This window comes from Echeneis naucrates, chromosome 21 (genome assembly GCF_900963305.1).
Source record: "Echeneis naucrates chromosome 21, fEcheNa1.1, whole genome shotgun sequence".
Classification (NCBI taxonomy): Eukaryota; Metazoa; Chordata; class Actinopteri; order Carangiformes; family Echeneidae; genus Echeneis; species Echeneis naucrates.
The window spans coordinates 2,523,056-2,543,164 of record NC_042531.1 but is presented as its reverse complement, the minus strand read 5'-3'; the positions used below and the strand labels follow the sequence as shown (position 1 = coordinate 2,543,164).

The 20,109-nt window shown below is 43.3% G+C and overlaps 1 protein-coding gene across 1 annotated transcript in view; it reads left to right on the top strand.

The window, feature by feature from the left end:
• Positions 1-20,109, top strand: part of kalrna (kalirin RhoGEF kinase a) — a 101,782-nt gene that overhangs the window by 55,705 nt on the left and 25,968 nt on the right. The window contains exons 24-41 of the mRNA XM_029492871.1: positions 26-175; positions 771-885; positions 1,109-1,224; positions 1,400-1,522; positions 1,911-2,093; positions 2,191-2,312; positions 2,771-2,837; positions 2,931-3,040; positions 3,627-3,696; positions 3,771-3,860; positions 4,248-4,340; positions 4,463-4,574; positions 4,699-4,889; positions 4,977-5,078; positions 5,177-5,325; positions 5,777-5,879; positions 17,152-17,230; positions 17,412-17,579. Of these exons, the coding sequence (XP_029348731.1) occupies positions 26-175; positions 771-885; positions 1,109-1,224; positions 1,400-1,522; positions 1,911-2,093; positions 2,191-2,312; positions 2,771-2,837; positions 2,931-3,040; positions 3,627-3,696; positions 3,771-3,860; positions 4,248-4,340; positions 4,463-4,574; positions 4,699-4,889; positions 4,977-5,078; positions 5,177-5,325; positions 5,777-5,879; positions 17,152-17,230; positions 17,412-17,579 (2,143 nt within the window). The remainder of the gene's footprint in view (positions 1-25; positions 176-770; positions 886-1,108; positions 1,225-1,399; positions 1,523-1,910; positions 2,094-2,190; positions 2,313-2,770; positions 2,838-2,930; positions 3,041-3,626; positions 3,697-3,770; positions 3,861-4,247; positions 4,341-4,462; positions 4,575-4,698; positions 4,890-4,976; positions 5,079-5,176; positions 5,326-5,776; positions 5,880-17,151; positions 17,231-17,411; positions 17,580-20,109) is intronic.

Below are 20,109 nucleotides of genomic sequence, written 5' to 3'. Positions count from 1 at the left end.
TCACAAACTCTCTGCGTCTGTCCAGGTGTGCAGCGTGTTGGAGAGCCTGGAGCAGGAGTACCGTCGGGACGAAGACTGGTGTGGCAGTCACGAGAAACTGGGAACTTCTGCCGACTGTGAACACCTTCTACCTCTGATCAGTAAACACCTGGAGCAGAAGGAAGCCTTCCTTAAGGTGACCTCAAACACATTAAACAGAGACTGAATAAATCAGGACACATGAGGAAGAATAAGGAGAAGAGGAGGATAGAAATGAGCATTTAGGTCTATGTCTAATACAGTTTAATGAAGGTTTGTGTGCCTTTCAGACCGGAGGTCGAATCCATCATCGGCACAGTTCAGCTTAAATTACTTTCTGGAGGCGCGTTTGAGTTTCATTCGCTTTAATAAGTTTTACCAAAGACCTTTGGGTCACAGCACCATATTGACTGAATGCTGATAAGGTAGAAAGTTGACAGGGAGTCCAGGTGTGCTTCACTCTGTGATGTGCATCACACAATCCTGCGTTGGGTTCGGTTTTGGTTTCACTTTGAACAACAAACAAATCCCACTGGTGCCCATTTTTTAAGCCCTCATAAGGGGTGCCGTTTGGTCCACATCAAACTGTGATGTGGACCAAAGAAAGCTCCCTGATATCACACAGCAGCATGAATTCAGTGATTGTAACTTGTAACGGATGATGAAGTCACTGGTCGACTTGTGTTAATGGATCATGTGTCGGTATTTCCTTTTGTATTGTGTTTTTTAACCGCCATATTTCCGTTTTTCAGGCGTGCACTTTGGCCCGGAGGAACGCTGAGGTGTTTCTGAAGTACATTCACAGGAACAATGTGAGCATGCCTGGAGCAGCCAGTCACACCAGAGGCCCTGAGCAACAAGTTAAAGGTCAGTGCCTCTATTAGTGTTACTGCTGTGACGACATGCAGTACTGCTGGTGAAACACTGAGAAACTTTCTAGAAACATTCCTAAATAAATATAAATAGGACATAAAAAACTGACAATGCCACCAGTTATGTGGAAGTTTCAGGAAAGATCTATGTTTGAATTTCGGAAGCAGGGCTTCTCTTTCCAACGAGTATTTATTATCATTCGTGTTTCTGTGTGCAGCCATCCTGAATGAGCTCCTGCAGAGAGAGAACAGAGTCCTTCACTTCTGGACGTTAAAGAAACGAAGGCTGGACCAATGTCAGCAGTACCTGGTGTTTGAACGCAGTGCCAAACAGGTGTGTGTTTGTGTCTGTGTGTGCTGGCTGGATTTTGACTTTGGAGAAATGTGTAGCACTAAAAGGACATCTGGTTTATTTTATCAGGGTGTGAGTTTATATGGGAAAATGCAATAGGAGATCTTTATCTGTTGTGTATTTGCACGTGCCCGTGTGTGTGTATATGTGTCTGCAGGCACTTGATTGGATCCAGGAGACAGGCGAGGTTTACCTGGCCAAACACACTTCACCTGGCGACAGCAGCGAGGAAACACAGGAACTCCTCAATGACTATCATCACTTCAGACTCACCGCCAAGGTATGGTGTGTGTGTGTAAATCCACTGACAGCTTTATTGTGCCTCAAACAAGCTGCAATGCTCTCCATGTGTCAAATCAATAAAACTAAGAGACTGAGAGTCTCCTTTCTTTGGAACACGAGTGTCATAACTAATTTTCGCATTAAATTCTTTGTAATTCATATTCAGTGTCATTCAGAGCCAAAGTTAGTTGGATTATTATTTCGGCAGCAGAACTTTGGTTCGTAAACGGTGTTCAATGCTCTCATTTCCTCAAATGGCAGCACCAATTTGTGCAACTCAAAGAAATTATATTGAGGAAAGTCAAAGAACCAATCAAGTTTAGAGCAGCGTCGAAGGTCAGTGCCACCTGATAGCAGGCGGTGTGTCGTGTGTGAACGTCCCACAGCAAACCAAGGAGAAGGTGAAGCTGCTGATCCAGCTGGCGGACAACCTGGTGGAGAAAGGCCACGCCCACGTGTCGGAGCTGAAGCGATGGGTGAGCACGGTGGACCGCCGGTACCGAGACTTCTCCCTACGCATGGCCAAATACCAGGAGAGCCTTGAGAGGAGCCTGGGGGTTAGCTCTGAGGTGAGGACAGCACCAGTGAGGTTCAGAGGGAGACGAAGGTGGGTCCGCTTTTTTTTAATCGATCATGAACAGAAAAAAAAAATGTTTTTCTCTGCAGGACAATAAAGATTTGGAGTTGGACATCATCCCCGCCAGTTTGACGGACGACCCTGAGGTCAAACTGCGCGATCCCAACCATGAGGTCAACGAGGAGAAGAGGAAGTCTGCCAGGAAGAAAGAGTGAGTACAGGAGTGCTGTGGAAATATATCATGCCACAAACCTGAAACACATGAAGCACATAAAGCGGCTGTCAGACAGTGATGGAGTTATAACAGCTGGAATGTCTCACTTTATTCAACCTCAGTCATTCCTCTCCGCTCCCAGGACAGTGTCTCTTCAATCTGTCCCAGTAATGGTGTTCATCTGCGTCCCAGACCATTCCCAAAATTCCCAATTTCAAAACTTCAAAGACACTTAATTGTGATAATCGGACAGTTTGCAACGTCTGAATCTCCTCTGCAGCCCTCTGAAATGCTTTTGTCTTGCTGTGAATTGTTGTTGTTCCTGGAGGAACATCAGTAAGCTCATGCAGCCATGGAACAATTAGATACAAAATTGTACCAATTATATAATTCGTGCCATCTGATCCTCCTTTGCAGCGCTTCCCTCCATAATCTCAACTATTTCCTTGTCTCAGGTTCATCATGGCGGAGCTGCTGCAGACGGAGAAGACCTACGTCAGAGATCTCCACGAGTGTCTGGAGGTACGAGAAAGCGCTCTGCGTGTGTAACTTTTGCTTTTACCGAGCAAATATTTTCCTTTCGGCCTCACTGCTGTGTCTCCCTCTGCCTGTCAGACCTACCTGTGGGAGATGACCAGCGGCGTGGAGGAGATTCCTCCAGGCATCGCCAACAAGGAGCACATCGTCTTCGGCAACATGCAGGAGATCTACGACTTCCACAACAAGTGAGAGAAGCACCTGTGCACGACACAGGAATCGGCTAATGTCCGATTTAAACACTTCTCAAATCAAATGGAGGATGTGACTCGCATCCAGCGTATTAAATCCTCCGTTTGAACCTCCGGTACCTCCTGTGAAAAGAGGATTGTGGGGGGGGGGGGGGGGTTGTGGGATTGTTGCACATTTGTCAGTAACTTTTCTGCAGTGGAAATGCTTTTAACTGTTCACCGCTTAGAAAACCCCCAAAGGGACCTTTCTTGTTTTTTCTCCAACATTGTAGCTGGAAGGGAGCTGAACGAGTGTCTTTGAGGTTTGGCTTCATAGGCAGTTCGTGAACTCCCAAAGTTTCCCTGAGGAGCTCCTTAATGTCTGATCTCCTTTGGAAATCGGCATCGGCTGCCCCAGGGAACATTTTCACATACACTTCAATTCTATTAAAGCTTAAAGGGACGCTTTGCATGAACTTCTCGTGGAATTCAGACATATTCACTTTATTTTGCCGTCATGAAAGCCAGCAGCTTAAAGAATGTCGTCTGGAGAAACCTGGAGGTTAATTTCATGGTTGACCTGCTCCATATTCTGTGTTTCCAGTATTTTCCTGAAGGAGCTGGTGAACTATGAGCAGCTACCGGAGGATGTTGGTCACTGCTTCGTCACCTGGGTGAGAGTCGACAGAATGAGACGTCTGACCCCTGATTTCAACCAGCTGACCTCTGACCTCTTTTGTTTTTCTAGGCCGATAAGTTCCACATTTATGTGGATTACTGTAAAAACAAACCAGACTCCAGTCAGCTGATCCTGGAGCACGCTGGCACCTTCTTTGATGTGAGTAAAACCTTCAGCACCCTGCCACAGATCCACTCTCATCATACCATTACATGAAAAATAAATAAGTCATTATTTCATCTAATAATAACTAATTAATGTCACATAGCCACTCATCTTCGAGCTCATGCTTACTCCTACACACGCCTCAAGGAAATAAACAGAAATAAACCTCTCTAATAACAGAAGCAGCTGCATATGGAAGCATAAAAACAGCTTTGGAAGAAGAAACTGTCTGTGTTCAGTGAGGATTGTGTAGTTTGCCTGTTTTGTCAGCAGACGGTGCTGTTTGATCACAGAGAAGATCTCAGCAGCCGTAAGACGCTGAACTCCACATTAAAGGTTTCTTGATCTTATTTTGATGTTGTTGCTTTTTGTTTTTTACAGGACATTCAGCAGAGACGTGGACTGGCTAACTCCATCTCCTCCTACCTCATCAAACCAGTCCAGAGGATCACCAAGTACCAACTACTGCTCAAGGTACACACACACACGCACACACACACACACGCACACACACACACACACACACACTCGTATAGATATGAATATGTGTTTCTGCAGCTGTGCTCTCATCACACCCATGTCTCACCCCCCTGTAGGAGTTACTGTCTTGCTGTGAGGAGGGTAAAGGGGAGATTAAAGATGGTTTGGAGGTGATGCTTGGTGTTCCTAAGAGAGCTAACGATGCCATGCATCTGGCCATGTTGGAGGGTGAGATCCTGCTGCAGCAAAATCTGGGCTAAAACTACATTAAAGTTATCAGCTTTCTTTTCTTTGGAATTGCTTATTTCCTATTCCACCTAAAGGCTGACTGTGTAGTTTTCGTCATCCTCAGGCTTTGAGGAGAACCTGGAGGTGCAGGGAGAACTGATCCTGCAGGACAGCTTCCAGGTTTGGGATCCACGCTCTCTGATCAGGAAGGGGAGGGACAGACACCTCTTCCTGTTTGAGTTCTCCCTGGTCTTCAGCAAGGAGATCAAAGACTCGGCTGGCAGAACGAAGTACCAGTACAAGAACAGACTACTGGTGGGTGTGTAGGTGCTGTAGCTGCAGATGGTTGATCTTCTTCGGCTCACATTTCTCACGAATTCTTCCCTACACGCTGTGCTGCAGACATCGGAGCTGGGGGTGACCGAGCACATTGAGGGTGACCCGTGTAAATTTGCTCTGTGGGCAGGAAGAACTCCTTCCTCTGATAATAAAACTGTACTTAAAGTGAGTGAGTCCTCTGATTGGATAGTATGCATTTTCTGCCAGATTAAGGTTGTTACGTTCATCATAACTTTTTTTTTTTTTTTTAAATGCTCCTCCAGGCGTCGAGTATGGAGGCTAAACAGGAGTGGATTAAAAACATCAGGGAGGTGATCCAAGAGAGGATGACTCACCTGAAGGGGGCTCTCAAAGAGCCTCTTCATCTGCCTAAAACACCAGCACTGACCAAACCCCGGAACAACATGAAGAGGTAAAGAGGACAAAAGAGTGCTCACCACAGTCAGTAATAAATATTACCTATCAACAAATCATTAAAAGGCAGACGCATTCTCCCAATATGTCGCACCATTTTTACTGACAGCAGTAAAGTTGCTGCATTAACAACACCAGCGAGCAGCTCAGCAGTTTTAGGGAAGTTTACAGAAAAGAAAGAAGTGTGTGAGTTGGAGAACACAAACAGTACACCTCCTCCACAGAGGTGAGGGGCCGTCTGCTCCTACTAACCCTCATTGGTATCCGAGCAGTCGTTCCTCAAATACTTTAGGACGTCACTGCTGGAACAGGCGGAACAGCAGTGTTGTAATGAGAGTTTGACGCAGTAGGTAGGAACATCCCTCGCATCAAAAGTGTTTTGTGTTATTGTTTTTTTTTGTTTTTTTTATTTAATCAAAGTTTTTGTGTGCCTCTGTGTGTTTTTGCAGAGAGGGAGCTGAAGATGGAGACAGCCAGGGGGATGGCAGCAGCCAACCAGATACCATCTCCATCGCCTCCAGGACGTCCCAGAACACTGTAGACAGCGATAAGGTAGGCTGCAGACTCGCACATACACACACACATCTGAAGGGGACAGGTGATCGAGACTGACGAGCTGACGACACGCAGCTGGCTCGGAGCTACAGGGTCTCCCACGCAGGCACAACAGGCAGCAGCAGGGGCTGCGAGTGTGCAACCGGCTGACGGACTGCGCTCGTGCACAACCTGAGTACATGTAGAAAATCAAGTGTGTGATATCCACGCAGCTCCATAACTGTGCGTTTACGAGTGCGTCACGCTCGTCCTCCAGTTTACATGCAGATTAAGAGCGCGTTCAGAAATGTCAGCATTTGAACAGAGGAGCAGTCAGTGATGAAAAACCTGTTCAGGCTGTGTGCTGGCGTCTGTGCGGACGCCTCCTACCAGCCAGTCACTCTCATCCAAGTAAGTCAATATCTCAGTGGAGGGTTAATGTGCGTTTGGATTTCCATTCATGCTGTTGTCTCTTTTTTTGTTGTCCGGTCATTTTGTATTTTGATTTAATTGTAAGATGAAAAGGCCGGACCTCATGTCCGTTGTTTTTGATTTGAAAAAGCCTTCAGTGCTTTGGCATTTAAAAACAGCTTGCCTTTCCCTGATGCGTGCAGTCGTTGTTGTGGTCGCTCTGATTCTGCAGTTGCTTTTGTTGTTTTGATTTGGACTAGTTGTGTTACTACAGTACCTCCCATCTCACTGCTAAACACAGACACACATCCGACCGCACACAACCCCACACAGATGTCAGTCATGGCCTCCCACTGTAGGGTTACACAGTGTGGCCTTTTCACCGTGCAACCCCACGCCTACACACTTACCCTGCCTCTAAATGTCAGCGACACACACACAAATAGACACAGACTCACACATGCACAACGGCCTTGGCAGTGCTTCTCAAGCGTGCCTCTTGTTTTTTACGATGCCACTGTCTCTCATTGTCACTTGATTATTGTCCTCCTCCCATCTGTGAAAAACAAACGCGCAAACATGTGCATTTTACATTAAATGTCCACATTTGCCGCCTGCCTCTTCCTGTCCAACAGAAACATAAACTTTTCCAGCCCTTTTTCTGAGTGTGGGTGTGTTGATGCTCTCGTCCCGTTTATTGTTCCTGGGATTTAGTAAACTCCATCTTGCTATTTTTGGACCCTCCTCTGCTGTTTTCCTAAAAACACGAAAGGGGAAAAAGACACGGCTGCATTTTGTTTTGATAAGTTTCACGTTTCTTGTGCTGACAAAGCAGATCGCAGCTCTGACTGCCTTTCATTTGCATTAGTTCTTGTTTTAATTAGGCTTTGAGAGGAGACCACGGAGGAGGCTTCTGGGCGTTTAAGTTCTCGTACAGAGACTCATCTGCTTTAAGTAACGTGGTTTTTCCCCGGAGGGTTGTGGAAGAGTGGCGGTACTTGCCTGGTGTTAGGAGGTGCTCTCCTCTGCTGCATTCCCATGGCTCTCCCTGCCCTCCAGAGATTTATTATGATGGGGAGCCCATCCCTTGTGTATTCTGGAGCAAAGACAAGTCAGTGATCCGAGCAAGTGCGTTTGTGCTTCCACTGTTACGGTGCAGTTTCAGATTAATCTCTATTAACATTTTTCACTCCAGTGTTGAAAACAAAACGAACAAAAAAAAAAAAAAAACACTGGCTTCGCTGCTGAAGTTGAGGTTTTTTAATAAAGAATTAGATTTTAACTCTGTATCAAAACAGGAATCGGACTCAGCAGGTGACAGGGATGGATGTAATGTTTGCCCTTCAACCATCTGAGCTTTTAGGTGTTAAATATCACATACTCAGCAGGAGGTCTCTCCACTATCACTCACTTATATTATGGAGACCTGTTTATTGGACAAACAGGAATAACTTACTGTTAGAAAGAAGCTGTCAGCTCATTTTCAGGCTTCTGATTCAGTTTGTGTTTTCAGTAGATGTCTTTTTTTGGTTTTCTCTGTCTGCTTGTCCCTCTTTTCTCTCTCTGCCTTCTGCAGTCCATCACATCTCGAAGCACACGTGTCCGTGATTAGTTGCTGCAGCCACTTTACCTCATTTTTCACACCTCTTCATCCCAGTTTTTCAGCCTCCCTCTTCGACCCACTCTGTCTCCATGTACTATAATAACAGAGCAGAATTGGCACAGTCAGATGTTCCACTGGCTGTCTGGTCTCGTGTGTGTGTGTGTGTGTGTGTGTGTGTGTGTGGACAGAGCAGGAAGCTACAGTCTCTGACGTTTATTAGGGAGGTTTTAAACGATGTACACGTAGTTCCCCCGTCTCTCTGCGTCTCGGAGCTTTCCTTGTTTGCCTTTTGGCCTTTACGCCTCTGTGCCTTTCCTCCAATTTTCACTCCTCATGTGCTTCTGTTTGCGCTTTCCTTCCCTCACGCTCCTCACTTATCCTGTTCACTTTTTAAACTCGCGAAGGAAAACGCAGTCTTATTGTTTTGCTGCCGTGGTGCCTGGTCATAAGTTGATGTTCGGGCAGCAGGCTGGCTTTGAGCAGAAGGCAGACTGTCCCTACCTGAACCTGAGCAGACCTCGAAATATAAAATCAGCGTCCATTTTTTTTATTGTTAATTTGACTCTACATTTCTGCCCCCTCGGATTTAAAATGCACGTTGAAGTCCTGTCTTTCAATTTAAACAGTGATTATTCGTGTTCATTGTAAAAATGTTTTCTAGGAAAGTTTTGCTGTGTAATGTTTTGTTTTATTTTGTTCTAGTACAGTTTCCAAAAAATAATTGCTGTTTTCAAGGCTTCCTTGATCTCATCATTTGCTGTATTTTTGTAAAGCAGGTAACGTTAACACTGACATTGATTGATCAGCTCCTTCCCTCAGCAACCCCAATTAAGTTCAGACTTCATGTCATTGTCCTTATTGAGCTAAAAAGATCAACCAGGCAACACAAGTTGTTTGACAGCATGTGTTAGGAATATTTAAGAATGATAAAACAAGTTTTTCCAACATTTTCTTGTCACGCAACCTCTCGCGGTTGTGAGTCAGGACTACCTTCCTCCAAAAGGTCAGGGCGTCTGTTTGGACCACTTTGGAAACCATAATTTACAGAATTGCTCCTGCCACCAGTCTTGTTTTTAACTGGACTTTAACCTTTAAGATGAAGGTTGGAAAAACATTTTTTCCGGCAGATATTTTGAAAGATGCTGCCAAACGGTTGCAGCTTTGCCATTTTGATTGGAGGATGTGTCTTGCCGCTGTGTAAATACTCCAGGCCGGCTCTCTGCCTTTATTTATGATGTGATATCAGCTGTGTGCAGTTTTGCTCCTTTACTGAAGTTGAAGCTACTTATCATATATCTGTCAGTTCTGTGACACTGAGTAGAATGTGTGTCTTCTGTGACGCCCTTTGGTGTAATGAGTCAGCCGTGGTTCAGTCTGTGGTCTTTACATTATTTAAAGTATCATTCCAGTGGTTGACAACTTGGCAGCCGGCATGGCTGCACCGCAGCCCCGTAGGTCGGAGGAACAAGCCTTTTTTTAGCCTCCGCCTTCACTCGGAGCAAAAAATTGGGATTCACAACTCCGAACTCCGAACTCCCTCAGGACTGGGTATACATCACTGTTTGGACGGCCGGGGTCTGAATCCGTGTCAATCCCTGAGGCTGCAATGAATTAAAACCATTAATGAAGCCAGTTTATCAGCCAGAGGCATAATTTTTTTTATTTACCTTTTTCTTTTTTAATGAGACGTTAAAGGTCAGTTGACCTAAATGACTTTTCACACATTTGAGATTGAGTAAAATTTCAGTTTTTTATTTTCAAAGTTTTGCAAACTTGCTTTTCAAACATCCAACTGTAACATCTGAGTATAACGTGACATTTGTTCACAAATTTCTGATGATCCCAAGAATTAAAGGAAAAAAAAAAAAAAAAAACGCAGCATGTTTGCATTTTGATCTGCTGTGTCTGACGGTTCGATGGTAAAACCCAGGACCTTTAAAATCTGAGCTTTATGGGAAAAGTGATGCTGCCACAGGAGCTGCACTTTGTGATGCAACAGTAATGGCGGGAAAAGCTGATGACACAAAGTGATGAGTGTGTTGCTGCCCAAATCTGTTTAGATATATGAGAAAGTAAAACTACTTTCTCTCTGACTAACGAGTTCAGATTCATTTCTGTTATACTACACATGTGACATATTTGCCATTGATGTCACACAGAGATGTCTAAAAGGAGTTTTTCTGCTGGCGGCCAGCCAAACCGTTGGGAAATTTCCCAGCTCTTCCTCTGCAGCAGCAGTTGGCAGCCTTGATTGGATTTGTCCCAGAATGCATCAAATCGGCAGTGCGTGGCCGTCAATTCAAACTTATTCCCCCATCCTAGTTTGGTTTTCGTGCAGCTGAATCCTGGCTGTAACAGAAAGTAAGAGTCTCTTCATATGAACTTCTGTGTGTGTGTGTGTGTGTGTGTGTGTGTGTGTGTTCTCATGAATGAAATGCAGTCCATGCTGGCTTCAGGCTGGAGCCATACAGTAGCCATCTGCTGGTCATATGACTAATGTGTCGTCATATACACACACAGACACACACAGCCCTGCAGTGGTTCACACACACACCAAGCAAAGTGCCATTTCCATCAAACACAAAGCTGTAGCTGTTTGCTCTCTCACACACAGAATGAGAGAGCGAGAGAGAGAGAGTGTGAGGGCGTGTTTGTGTGTATGTGTGTGAGGCAGAGACACAAATGAGGGAGTTGTCAAAGACAGACAGACAGAGCGACAGAGAAAGAGGGAGACAGAAGACGAGAAGTCGACATGCCAAAGTGGATGAGCTTTAAACTGTTCAAAGAGAGCAGCAGAGTGAGTACAAAACAGCAGGGCAACACACAACACACACACAAGCTGCTCACTCAAATCACTAATACATAAAATATAAGTTCGACACACAACCTTTGGGGAATTTTGCTGTCGTAGAGAATGAGAACGTAACGAAATTAGTTTGTTTGTTTTAGACAAACCTCTGCTGATGTTGTGTTTTTCAAACAAAACAGCAGACAAACTCTGTCCTGGTCATTCGGACAGCCGTAACTCATCCTAATTGTTTTAACCTTCTCTGCAGAAAAGTTTCTGGTTTGACTCGATTCTCTGCATGAATGGAGCTGCTGTGTTTTGCCGTCTTCCACCGTCAGCTGTCAAGCCGTGTTTTTTCTTTCTCACAAAAATTTGAAATCTGAGACGAGGTTTTGAGGTTTGACGGTTGTTTTGTGTTGAGGTTTTCTTCTCGTATTCAGATGCGAATCCACATCATACGTGTGCTGTTGAGTTTCACTCGGCGTGTTGTAAAGCTGGACTGCAGAAGGGTGTGTGTGTGTGTGTGTGTGTGTCCGTAATAGGAGAGATTAATGGTTAAACAGGGTGTGTTTACTAGACAGACAGGGAGGAAACAGCCCATTAGCTGCCACAGAGAGATGGGATAAATGAAATGTGAGCACCCAGGCGCCTGACATGAAGTCAGTTTGATTCTGATTATCCAGCAGACACGCTGGATAAACGGTGTAAAGAAATGACTGTTTTAATGTCTTCACTCACCCCGTCATTGTGGTGACGCTGCATCCACACCGAAGTCCGTAAACAATAACGAAAACATCACATGCGGTGCCAAAGATGGAGCTGCAACATTAAAGGTCTGTCCGGCAGAACAAAAGGCAGCATTTTGTTGTTTTTGTTTAATCCTGTGCATGCTGCGAGCAGGTGAACAGAGCTGATGGTGGTGAGTGCTGCACGCAGCGAAGAAGTAATGATTCAGATATTTTAGGAGTTCTTTGGAGACCCGCTGGGCATTTTTATGTCCGTGAAATCTTACTGAGATATTTATACATCAAGTGAGAGGTTTTTGGCTTCACCAACTTGGTAAAATGTTGTCCGCTCACATCATCTCGTCCCATCCAATGTAAATATTTTGAGTGCTGAGTGGAGTAGCAGAGGAGTGCATGTCGTGTTTCAGAGCCTCCACAGTGCGACTGTTATTGAGCTGTTTGCACTTGTTAGGAGCCATTGTTATTCTTTGTGAATTAAATATTTGGTTTGAGTGGTTTCTGTGCTGTCTGACAGTTTTATTCGCTCTTTTGGACGCCTTTTTTTGTGTATTGTAAAGTGGTAACAGAGTGTAATTGGTCACGCTGTGCGGTTTGACTGGGGCTCAGACACAATGTTTCTTTAATTGTTTTTCTTTTTTTTTTTTATTAGCTCTTATAACTGTATTTCCAGTCAGAATGGTGCAGGACCGTGTAGCACCGGCGCTCAACGTGTGAATCCAACACTGAAACACTGTCACATGATGAGCTTCCTCGTGTGTACAGTCATGTTTGTGCATTACAGTGTTATTTTGAAGATGTTTGCGTCTGCTGTCAGCTCCAGACCTAAAGACACTGAATGAAACATGACCAATCTGCATGTCACGGTCAGCGTTTCATTATAGAACCGCAATGCTGCCGCCACCAGCGTTCCGTACTGGAACTGAGAGTCAAACTTGCAGAGGTTTTAAGACCAAAACTGTGCACATGGATTGTCAGGCCTTCGGACTCACACAGACAGGAAGGACCCGTCTGTGGCTGCTGCTGCAGGTCTGTTTGTCCGGATCACATGTCCTGTTTTAAGTTCACACATCTGCAGGCTGTCTAACAGACACAAACACCTTTCAGTCCTGCTGAAGTATCAATAAGTTTAAAGTATTTACTGCCGTTGACACCTGATACATGAGCACAGAAAACATACAGATGGTAAATATATTGTTTTCTGCACATCTGCTCAGTGTGTCATTTCTTATGGAGGAGGTCAAGCAAACTACGCCTGACCTTTCTAGTTTGCAGATATTGTGAAAGAAAAAAAAGAAAAGTAAATGATGATAACAGGCTCTGGAATATCTGCAGGTGTCATTAGTCTCATGAGAAAATGAGAAAAGGGAAAACGTCATTATAAAAGCATGTGAACGCTGTAATGTTTCTGAAGATTATGGCTCTTTTGCTTTAGCAACAGGTAAATGTCCTTCTCAGAAAAAGCCATGCTGCGCAGAAAAGGGTCATCAGCGTATTTTAGCCAAGAAAAGTAGGATTCATCCTTTGACTTTATTATTAGGCAACTGTTTTTTTTAAGTTCAAGGAAAGGTCGTTGTTTCTGAGGAGTCATGACGAGAGAGAACTCGAGTGTTGAAGTGAAGCGTTGTGATGGAAGAGAGCTTCACGCTCACTGCCAGTGAATAAAAGTATCTCAAATTAGTTGCATATGGCAGCTGGTCCTTGGACGCGTCGCTGGCGGTCCCTGACAATCACAGATATTTCCACAGAAGTGTACTGAGTTATTGTCACTCCCTGGCAGCGAACTGAGCACTAAACCATTTTCAGAAGGCTGTTGGTGTGCGAGAGACACAGAAGTCATACGACCATCAAAAATTTCAGCTTTCTCCAATTATCATGGTAATCGCCGCGGCCTTTCATCTTGATTTAATGCTTTTTCTTTCTAGTGGCGACCCTCCACTGCCCCTAACGAGTCGAAGCCATCGCACATTTTCCATCCAGTTGAAACAAAATTCAAAACTCTTTCTATCGTCAATTTGCTAAATCTGGTGTCAACATGGATCACATTAACACCTAATGATTCAATTTTTTAAATTCTGAATATAGTCCATTGAGCTTAGCTCTGATTAAAGGCCAATTAGCCATAACGACTTTAATCTAAAACTGGAATCGCTCTTTATTTGGAAAAGTCCTGGATCCAAAAGTGGACTTATTAAAGCTGCACTATGATGTAATCAGAATGACAGTGTGAACTAAATCTTCAGAGCTGTTGTTATTCATTTATTTATTTATTTTTTATTTTGTTGATAAAAGCCAAATGGGTCAGTACATTGTTTTGCAAGTGTTGAAATTATCATTTTCAGATGTAAGACCAATAAAAAGCAAATATAATAAAGCTTAGTCAAATTTAGTTTTATGTCACTATTGTAACATCAGCCAGAACGATTGAAGAACTATTAAAAATACTAAAAGTACAAAAGTATTGAAATTACTCTGATTCTAATTTTTCAAAACGTTATTTAAAGTCTAAGTGAGTTTTTCTATGCTGGTGCTTTTCTTTTGACCGCGCCTTTTCAGGAAGGGGGAGATCTGCTGTCTTCCCTGTTTTCCCTTCTTCGTAGACAAAATTAGTTTAAAACCAGTTAATCCTCACAAAATGAGCATTTGTGCAGAGACAATAAACATTTAAAGCTTTTAAATAAACATCGTCGAACTTCAATCCTCCAATCTGAGCTATTAATAGATCAAAGTTACGCACGGCGCATTCAAATGGGTCGCCAAGCAAAGAATATTTTCAACGTCACTGACGGAGCTCAACAGGTTCTGTTCTGTTCTGCTGTTTGAGGAGAAGCGCGTCTGTTCCACTCCAGTGTCTCTCTGCTCTAACATATGACAATCACAAGCTTGTGCGTGCATGTGTGTCTGTGGCGAGTGCACACTGTCATATGACACAAGACGCCCTCGAAACCCTTCCAACACAATTTTAAATCAGATAAAATGGTTCATCTCTATCTGTTGACCCAGGATATTAAAACATCGAGACATTTCAAAAAAGTCTTCCAGATTCTAATCATTTCTGATAATCGACAAAAACAAACACTGAGTGCTGAATGGATATCAGCGTGAGCTGTCCTGACTAACCAGCTTCCATTCCAGTCCGGCTGTCCGAGTCACATTTCCAGGTACAGACAGATAAACTTCAGCTTCGTTTGACAAGATTACAACCAGAACAAATCTTTGAATTCAAACATCATCAAATAATGACACAGCTCTCAACAGGGATGTCAAATTTTCTCGCTGTTGACATAAAGCAGCCTTCTCTCAAAGTGTGAGCCGACAGTAAATGTGTGTTTTTCCTCAAAGAGCTGATGAGTTGTTCAGGGCAGTGTGTTGAATTCATTATTCTGTAAATCCAAACATTATGTTTTAAAGTGTTGTTGTACTGTCCGATCAGGTGCATTCATTCATCTGCATTTAGCATCACCTTAGAGAGGAAATGGAGCTGAAGCTAACAGTTTAGCCTGCAGGATGAAAACAAGCCTTCCATTTCCAGTTAAATGCACAAGCTGCCTCATTACTCTGAGAATCTGCTTTGACGGCTGTTTACTTGGACTGGCTACTGTTTTACTTTTTTAATCTCTCGTTTCCTGTATTTTGACAAAAACCAAAAAAAAAAAAAAAAAAGCAACCAAAACATTTGTTATGATCGTTATGACGTTCCATACAAGCTCACCACAAGTCATAACTCTGCTGGTTTTAGGGATGTTTGGGTCCGAGCTTCTGGCTCCCTCAGGCCTGGAGAGACCGCCATAAATCGTCACATGAAACCTGTGGGGAGATTAAAGATTACCACAGCATCCTGACTATCTGCTGTCCTCTCATATCAGCTGCTGCGTCATGCCGCTTCCGTCTCCACATAAACAGAATTTCTCCGCCCACACCGCGGCGTGCGTCGCTAGTGGCGTCTGTGCATTAAAGAAATGGAGCAAATGATACCTTTTTATTAGCAGCCTGAGCGGACGACTAATCAGCCAGATTAAGTGAAAGCACCTGTGCGTGTGCACGTGTGTGCGTGCGTGCGCACAGCCATCTGTCAGGTATAAAGTCACCTGTACCTTTTATAGAAACTGGGGGTCTTGTTGCTAGGAGATCTTTAGCCTGGCACAAAGTAAAACACACACAGACACACACTCCCTGACATCTACTGAGACAATGCGAGACAAAAGAAGTCATTTTCGTTCACATCCTGCAGCCTCTTCAGAGCCATTACACAAAGAATCGTCCTGATGTTGTATTTTATTTCATTCATTTTGTTCATTTGTCCAGCCGGCAGCTCTGACTTGTGAACGTAGCGAGGGCTCAGTTTGACTGTGTTGCAGGTCGTGATGTGAAGTTAAAATCCCGGCTCTGGGATGTGCTGCCAGTGTGTTTATACAGTATACAGCTTTTCAGGTCAGATCATTGTGCTCTTCATTTTATGCCTTTAGCTCAAACCTTTTAAACGTCACAGTTTACTTGTATGAGTTTTTGGAAACTGCACTGCTTTGCGTTAGAGAAATACAAATATATTCTCTTCATGTGCATCTCTTGTGTTCAAGCGGTGTTCCCCAGAATTCAGGCTCTTGTTGGAGAGCTCCCAAGTGGCTCCTTTAGATTTTTTATTTCTTTTTTTTTTGGTTTAAATTTATTTATTTATGATAAAAATAATGTAACATTATGTTACTAATGTAGACAACATATTTCAAATGTTTATTACTTATATATTTAACAACCTGAACTTGGAGCATAATGATATATGATAAATAAAAACTGTGTACAACAGAAAGAAAAACAGCATCCAGGTAACACTCGCCTTTCCATTTTTAATGTGGCTGGTTATTTTTTTCAGTTCGTCAGATTGTTTGAATGAATGTACTCCTGTACTTTTATACTCGGGTCGTAGTGTAACTTAGCTCCTTTCACTTTGACTGGAGGAACATGTGGGCAGCAGGATCTGTACTTTGACTGAAGTACTGCAGCGGTGCACTTTGAAACGTCAACGCTGACTGTGCAGTTTTTTCCTTATCAGCTATCAATCATTAACTCAGATCGTCTTAACAGCTGGACTCTCCACACCTTTTTAAGGTCAATCCAATATTTATTCAGAAGTTTGTTTAGCTGTTTCATACCTTCCTGTTTGTCTGTGTATAAAAAGGCAGTTGTCATTTTCAGTTTTTTTTTTTTTTTATGTTCATTGAAATGTTTATTCGGTTGATTTCTATCACAGCTGATGATTGTGTACTCACATCTTTTATCTGTGTTCAAGGCTCAGTGCTTGTTTTAAAACCAACCTACTGAAGATGTAAATGAAGCAGCTGCTGGGCTTTCTAGTAATTTTAAATCTAAAATAAACGAATTTATTAATTTAGCTGAGGTAAAAACCTGTTGATCTCCCGGAGTGGAGTTTAAAGGTGCATGAACGTTGAGTGCTTACGTTATTGTGCAATAATCATCTTTGTGTGTGGAAATGTTCAGTGTTTATTGTGTAAACGCAGTTGTCAGTACTGACCTGGGGCAGGATTAAGTTTTTGTCTTTGTCATCAGCTGGATTCGCAGCACATTGTTTCAAGATAAACTGTAGTTATTTGACACACAGAGTTGCCTCACACGAACACAAAATCAGGGTGTTGTTTTAAAGCGCTTTTTTACACAACGATATGAGGCGTGAAAAGTCTAAATCAAATGTCTCGTCTGATCTCTTTTTTTTTTTTTTTTTTTTTTGTGCAGCTCTCTGGTGGGTGTGAGCTGACAGTCGTCCTTCAGGATTTCACCGCAGGATGCAGCACTGAGATGTCTGTCACCACAGGTAGGAGGCGCTCCTGTTCTGCCCGTTCAGTAAAAGAAATACCTGCTTAGTTCAGTTTGATTGTTTTTTTTTTTTTTTGGTGTGTGTGTATTTATCATGGTAAATGTCGACTCAGAAACTTGAAATAAAAATAAAATCTGAGGTGGACGTGCTGTTAAAAACCTGCTGCTCTCTCCTCCAGGTCAGACGGTGGAGCTGTTGGAGCGGCCGAGCGAGCGGCCGGGCTGGTGTCTGGTCCGGACCACCGACCGCAGCCCCCCGCAGGAGGGCCTGGTCCCCAGCTCAGCGCTCTGCGTGTCCCACTCGCGCTCCAGCGTGGAGATGGACTGTTTCTTCGGCTCAGGAAAAGGTAGGAAGAGCTGCTGCCGTAAACATGAGCAAAGCAACAGAAAGCACATTGCATTCAGCTCTACTTGCAGATCAGCACGCTCTTTGTGGTTCCAGAAGCTGAATTCTCACACAGAAGTTATGACATAAAAGCTCAGCCTTTGTTTTCTCCATGAAACCCAGTATACGTCAGATTGGCTGAATTTCAGTCTTTAGATGTTCAGGGAGGCCAGACCACCATGTCCAAACTCTGAAGTGTTCAAATTAAAACTAAACTGAACTGTATTGACCTCTATTGGTGACACGGGGACACTACAATATCTGCTCCATCTATCAAACTCCCCCAGACAGAGCTCCTAAAAATAAATGTTGTAAATGATCGTGTGTATATGCATTATTTATTGAGGAAGTGGATCTTTAAATACGCCTAACAGATGGCTTTAATGGAAGGCGTCTGTCTGCGGTAACACACCTCCGAGTGTGAGCATGTTCCGTCACACCAGCAGGAAAGTCTGGCAGCGGTTGAAACATTCGTCGTGGTGACTTTATTTGCACCCTCAGTAACTTGTTGTTGCGCGGCTGTTGGTGATGACACCTCACCTGTTGTTTAGGGAGTAGTGAATGAATGAGAGAACAACGAGGCGGCTCCAGACTCGGCCTGTGCCTCATCTTTGATGGTTACCACGGTTACTGGCTGACGGAGCAGCTTCAACCTCCTCCTCGTGACCTTTGACCCTTGAATAAGATGCTTAAGGGCGACCTGATTTCATCTTGTTGCGTTGTCGTCGTTTCACAGTACAGAGGAAGAATCGTGCTGAAAATGATTGGTCACTTAACATCCAGAGTGATGATGGGACTTTCACCATCACTTATACATTACATTACATTAAGGACGACCATAAACTCATCTCATGGTTTTGAATTTAGTTTTCTTGGCTTTGTGAAATCACTAAAGCCTGACACATCAGTGGTTTTCAGGTTTCGATACAGTTCCCTTTTCAGAATATAATCATAATGATTATCATAAATGCTAGAGGCAGTCAGCACAGACGCCCGCTGTAATGATCACTTTGAGGGCAGACGTGACTGAAAGTGAAAGACCGTTTGACGTCAGCCTGATATGTGCAGGCAGCTTGTTAGCTGCTGTTAGCTCTGCAGCGAGCTAAAGTAAAAAAAATAAAAATAAAAAAAGAATGTACATGGAGCTGAGATCAGAGGGCCGGCTCATCTGTGTTTGTGAAATTGTCTCATCTTTGAATTGCTTGAGTTAAAAAGAACAAACTGTAAATTGAACATATCTTACAGACCGGGATTATAAATGACAGAGTCTGACTTTGGAAATTTAAGAATTAATGTTGGATCAATCAAAAAGAGATGTGGCAGCATTCCTCCCACCTCACAACTCTCACACACACACACACACACACACACACACTCCCTCAGCTTTCCTTGTATAACTGACTTTTTGTCTTGCGAGGGTTATCATCATAACGGAGGTGGTTTGTGTGCGTGGGAAATTTCCCTTTACTGTAACTTTCTGTCTCTCTCACACACACACACACACACAGCATGAGATCAGCTGATTTTTTTTTTTTTTTTTTTTTTTTTCTCCCAATGTAACTGTAGTGCATTTCCTGGTCTGGCTGATGAGAAGGATGTTTTGTGTTTCTGCAGAAACATGCAAATCGGAGATCTGTGACTGCTAAGCATGGAAATAAGGGCACAGTACAGCACATACAGCTACGTTTAAAGTTCTTCAGGAAATGTTTGGGCGCAGTGTTACATAACAGCATGTTATCAGTGGAGGTTGATGCATCAGGCCACAGCCACAAGAAATATTATTACATTGAATGCTCAGCAAAACTCGCTACTCGGCTGCCATCTTGGCAATGGATCTCCCCCAACCCCCACCCCCAAAAAAAAACAAAAAAAACAGGCCCATATCAAAATGAATGGAGAGGAATGAAACTCCAGGCTGGTCACAGGAAATAAAACCAACACTATTTCATCATAAAATTTCCTGAAATCTTTCCTCCCACATCATCTCCTACAGAAGCACAGGATCGTTAGTGTCACTAGAACAACCTGCCTGGTTTGATGTGCGCTGATTGGCTTCCTGTATGTGAGGATAGATATGTTTCATCAGGAGATTCTACAGTTACGGACCAGATCCCGTCCAAATGATTTATTTTTAATCGGTCAACTCTTTCCTGTAAGAACATTTTTCCTAAACTGACATATTAAAACATAAGGAGGTGACAAACTCATTTTATGGTCTCACTCTAGTTCGGAAATTAACTTATGAAGGAAGAGCGCACAACAATCAGTGCAATAAAAAGAAGTGATATCGTATTTTCATGTGATTTCGTTTTAATTGGTTCCTGGTGTTTACTTCAGGGGTGGAGTAATAAAAGGCAATGGAGGACCTTGTCATTGATTTGTCAGTAATTCAATTGTCAGATATATATCTCAGGCTGCATCTCAGATTTGGACTGTGAACTGATTATTTTCATCTTGGACTATATTCTTGACCTGAGGTAACCTCAACTCAT